Source organism: Penaeus monodon, chromosome 11, assembly GCF_015228065.2.
Source record: "Penaeus monodon isolate SGIC_2016 chromosome 11, NSTDA_Pmon_1, whole genome shotgun sequence".
NCBI classification, from domain to species: Eukaryota; Metazoa; Arthropoda; class Malacostraca; order Decapoda; family Penaeidae; genus Penaeus; species Penaeus monodon.
The window spans coordinates 10391228-10396227 of record NC_051396.1 but is presented as its reverse complement, the minus strand read 5'-3'; the positions used below and the strand labels follow the sequence as shown (position 1 = coordinate 10396227).

The window sequence follows — 5000 nt, the reverse complement described above, 5'->3', positions numbered from 1 at the left end:
TAATACTAATGATAATGATAATTGTAATTGTCATCATCAGCAGCATGATAATAACAATAATAATAATGATGATAATGACACAAATAATAATAATAGTAATAATAATAATAATAATAATAATAATAATAATAATAATGATAATAATAATGATAATAATAATGATAATAATAATAATAACAACAATAACAACATCAATAATGATAATAATATTAACAAAAACAATGATGATCATTATCAGTAATAATAACAATAACATTAATGATGATAATAATGATAATATTAATGATAATAATGATAATATTAAAGATAATAAAGATGATTATAATAACAATAATAATGATAATAACATTAGTAGCAATACTAATAACACTAACAACAACAACAGTAATAATGATTATAATAATAGTGTTGATAATAATAACTATGATGACAGTAATAATAAAATTAAAATTATAATGATAACAATGATAATACAACAGCAACAATAACAATGATAATAACAATAATGATAACAATAATAACAATATCAATAACAATAATAATCATCATAATAATGATGATAATAATGAAAATAATGATGACAATGATAATAATAATGATGATGATGATAACAACAACAATAGCAATAATTATGATGATGATAATGATAGTGATAATGATGATGATAATGATAATAATGATAAAAAATAATGCTTATTATTATGATGATTGTGATAATACTAACATCAACAATAACAATATAATAACAAAGCAACAACAATAATGATAATACTGGTAACAAAATGATATTGGCTAAGATAGCAATAATGCCAGAACTTCGCAAATCTCAAGCAAGCAAGCAAGCTCACACACACACACACACACACACACACACACACACACACACACACACTCATAGTCACTCACAAAACCACAGATGCATATCCAAATTGTTCCCTTGAGGGCTTTCAGGTCGTATGATCTGATAACAACAAGAGGACAACCCCCCCCCTTCCTCTCCTCCTCACTCTCATGAGCAGCGAAAACCAACCAAGCTTCTCCCTCCGCTGCCTCCCATCTCCCTTCACCGCCTGTAGGCCTTGCGTCGTTCGCTCTATATTTATGTAATCCCTTGTATTCCATATTTAGTTAACAATATCTGTGTTATTTTCATACACCGTTACTCCTCTTGTATAACCGCCATAGCTGTGCAAATCCAGTTTCCGCCCCGGCTGCGAAAGTACCAGGGTTTGCGAAAGCCAAAACAAGGCAGGCATCTCTGCCGGCCTCCCCGACATTCTCCTGTCCATCTTGACTACATGTCTTCCATTACTTGTTATCTCGGACCTTCCTCCTTTCGTCTAGATGTGTATAAAAGCCATCACCTGCGATTGAGACAGACAGAATTCACACCCCACCTTAAACAGACATCCTCTCCCACAGACTGACTCTCCTGCACTTCTCTTGCCGAATAAAATCAAGCTAAAAGAGGGTCGTGTCCAGCACCTTCCGTCTTGCTGGACGCTAACGCCTGTCGGATTCGCTCTGCATTCGTACATTCAACATATCGGTCAAGCCTGCACTGCCCACGCATACCTGTGCCCACTGAACCGCCTCCGACACGTCCACCTGCCCGCTGGCCTCCTCCGGAAGCCCAGCCAAGCCGTGCGCGCGCATGCACATGAACGCGATGGAAGTTGCAATGTTGAAGGGCAGGGTGAAGTATGGCAGTTTGAAAGGCGACAGAATGGAGCCGAGGCCCGACCCTATGCACACACTAAGGGAGGGAGAAAAGGGTGAGTGCATTAACAGATGATAAGTGTCCTTTAGTGATCAGGTAAAGTTTTATATAGTGGAAAGTTTTATATACTGGCCAAAAGGTGTAGATATTTATGGATACTTTTTTACAGCTATGATGTTTTTGTATGTGAACGTTGTTGTTTTTTTCTAGCACATGTTGAGCGTCTTTTGTATCATTGTTGTAATTAAGGTATGCAGTATCAGGAATGCATAGTACATAATTATGTAGTATTATATACGTTATGCGCATCGCATATCTCTTTTTTGACAATGGCATTTAAGAATTACCAAGATAATCATGATAATAATAATCATAACAATTTGACAATAATGCAGATGATCATATATAAATGATAATGATAATAATGTTCATACTAAAAATTATAATAATAATATTAGTAATGATAATAACAATAATAATAACAGCAACAATAACAATAATATAACATAAGAATTTGACAATAAAGCAGATGATCATGTGTAAATGATAATGATAATAATGTTACTACTACTACTACTAGTAGTAGTAGTAGTAGTAGTAGCAGCAGTAGTAGTAGCAATGTCAATGATATAAAACAACAATAAAATGATGATGATGATGATGAGAATGATAATAATAACAATAATAATAATAATAATAATAATAATAATAATAATTAATAACAATAATAATGATATAATGATAATAATAAAATGATAATAATTATAATAACATCAAGACTGATGATGATGATAATAATAATAATAATAATAATAATAATAACAATAATAATAATAATAATAATGATAATAATATTGATAATAATAAAAAAATTTAATAATAATTTTAATAATAATTTTAATAATAATAATGATATGATGATGATATTAATAATAATGATAATAACAACAACAACAACAACAACAAAAACAACAACAACAATAATAATCATATTAATAATAATATCAACAACAATAACAACAAAAACAATTAACAGCGCGCACTCACTGCTCACCTGAAGACGGTCGCAAGCAGCATAAAGCCCCAAACGGGTAAGGTCAGGGGCAGGTGGAAGAACACAGGGTATAACGAGGCTGTTACCGTACCCACTAAAACGGCGCTGTAATTGGTGAGTCCTGAGGCTATGGCTCCGTCTGGCTCTTGGAAGGCCTGCGAAAAGGGAAGACGGCGTGTTATATTAAGAGGATAAGAATGTATCAAGTTAATTTTTTTAGTTAATGATTTAAGTTACGTAACCAATTTGTTCCTTGTAAAAAAAAAAGATAATATTCATTACACTTTTCTCTTTTACTAACCTAGTTATTTAGAAATAAAATACAAAATCAACTAAAAATCATAAAACGTAAAATAAATAAATGAATAAATAAATAAGCAAAAACAAATAAATATATAATTATATATATTTATTATAAAAAAGAGGTGTTTACTTTATTTACTTCAGAATCAATATCCACTTTTTTCTCGCCAGTAAAGCAATAATACATAGAAACATAGTTAATCACTTACCCCCACCCCTCGAACTCCAGGAAGAGAAATATAACCAATAATATGTATAACTATGCAAGGGTTTTTCGCCCCCCTACTTTTCCAATCTCTAACTTCCTTAAGTTTTACCACTTTACCTCCCCCCCCTCGATTCCTTCCCCTCTTTACTTCATTATTTATTTATTTATTTGTTTGGTTAGAGGAATGGGTGGGTGGGAACGAGAGAGGGGGAAGGGGCGAAGTTATAGGTCTGAGGGATGAAAAACGAGGATGTTGAAGGTGGAATGGCTTTCTTAAATGAATGAGAGGGTGGGAATTATGGAGTAATAGTGATCTGTATGTTGCATTACGTTTCGGATATATTCACAGTGTCCCTATCGGGCATCATACGCACTACATAAGTGTGATATTTAGTTTTGACTTACAGCGCTCTCTACTCTGTTTCGTACATATTTAATGGTTAAATGACAATGTTTGACAACAAGACGGTGATCAAATGCTCAAGAAAGCATTGCTTAGTCAAGAATAGAGTAAGGGAAAGATATAGAAGAGGAAATCTTGCCAGTTCAATGTAGAGCGATTTTAAAGAGGCAAGATGAAATATGTAAAAGGAAAACAACATGGAAAGAAGAGAAAAAATAGCACAGAGATCGAAAGACAGATTATATATATTTTGTGAGACATAACCGAGCCCAAAATCGAAACTGAAATCCTAAATGCATTTTGGTTTCAAAATGCAGTAATAGCCGCTTGGATAATATTACTATTATCAGCTGAATGCGAGGATACAATATATAAACCTCTCCTCGCAAGTATATACTAATCAGGAATAAAAGTTGCCAAATCTATAATGAGGCCTAGTCGGTTAAATTTACCACAGTAATAAGGATAACAGTCCCAATAGCATGAATTACCAAGGCGACGATGACTGCCGCCAGCGAGCACACGACCGCGCCGAGACCCGCCATGACGTCACCAACGAAGAGGCCGACCAGGATGAGCAGCCCGGAGAGAGGGTTGTCGGCGAAGCATACCTGAGAGGGAAGTGCGGAGTGGGTGAGTGTCGTCATTTGCATTGATATTTGTTATCGCTATTGCTGCTGTTGTTATAATAATTATCTTCTTCATTATTATCACTATCAATGTCATTAGTTTCGTTATTATAATAATTATTATCATTTCATTACCATCATTATCAACATCATCAATCATCATCATCATCATCACCTTCAACATTAGCATAAACATTATCATTATCATCATCATCATCATCACTATCATTATCATCATTATCATTATTATTACTACTATTGTTATCATTTCATTATCATTACTAGTACAACTAACTATTGCTATTTCTGCTACTAAGATTATCATCATTACAAGGACACAATATCCATTCTGCCTCCAACGCAAGAACAGAGAGATATTTTTAAACCTTAGATTCACTCACACTCATAACAATGAGTTGAGTTAAATAAGGAGTTTGAATACAAATGCAGGACCTTCATATCTTGTGTAAAGAAAATTAACAGACTTGAAGGTTTAGGTAATGCTATCAGTATTTTACTTATTTTCCCATAAATCTGGTAAACTTGAATCCAAAGCATAATAATTAAAACTTTTTTCTCTCTCTCCAGTTCTTCTATATATCAAGAAATCCTATGTTATCCATTATGTATTATGGAAGTGGAGAAAAGTTCGACACTGGTTTGGATCTGATTCTACCTATGAT

At 33.1% G+C, this 5000-nt stretch overlaps 1 protein-coding gene across 3 annotated transcripts in view; it reads right to left on the bottom strand.

Annotated features, from left to right (window-relative positions):
* LOC119578737 (urea transporter 2-like) overlaps nt 1-5000 on the bottom strand; it is a 22506-nt gene that overhangs the window by 6963 nt on the left and 10543 nt on the right. For all 3 annotated transcript variants that reach the window (XM_037926347.1, XM_037926345.1, XM_037926346.1), the window contains exons 4-6: nt 4180-4299; nt 2775-2929; nt 1576-1756 (exon numbers count right to left, since the gene is read on the bottom strand). In XM_037926347.1, the coding sequence (XP_037782275.1) occupies nt 1576-1756; nt 2775-2929; nt 4180-4299 (456 nt within the window). The remainder of the gene's footprint in view (nt 1-1575; nt 1757-2774; nt 2930-4179; nt 4300-5000) is intronic.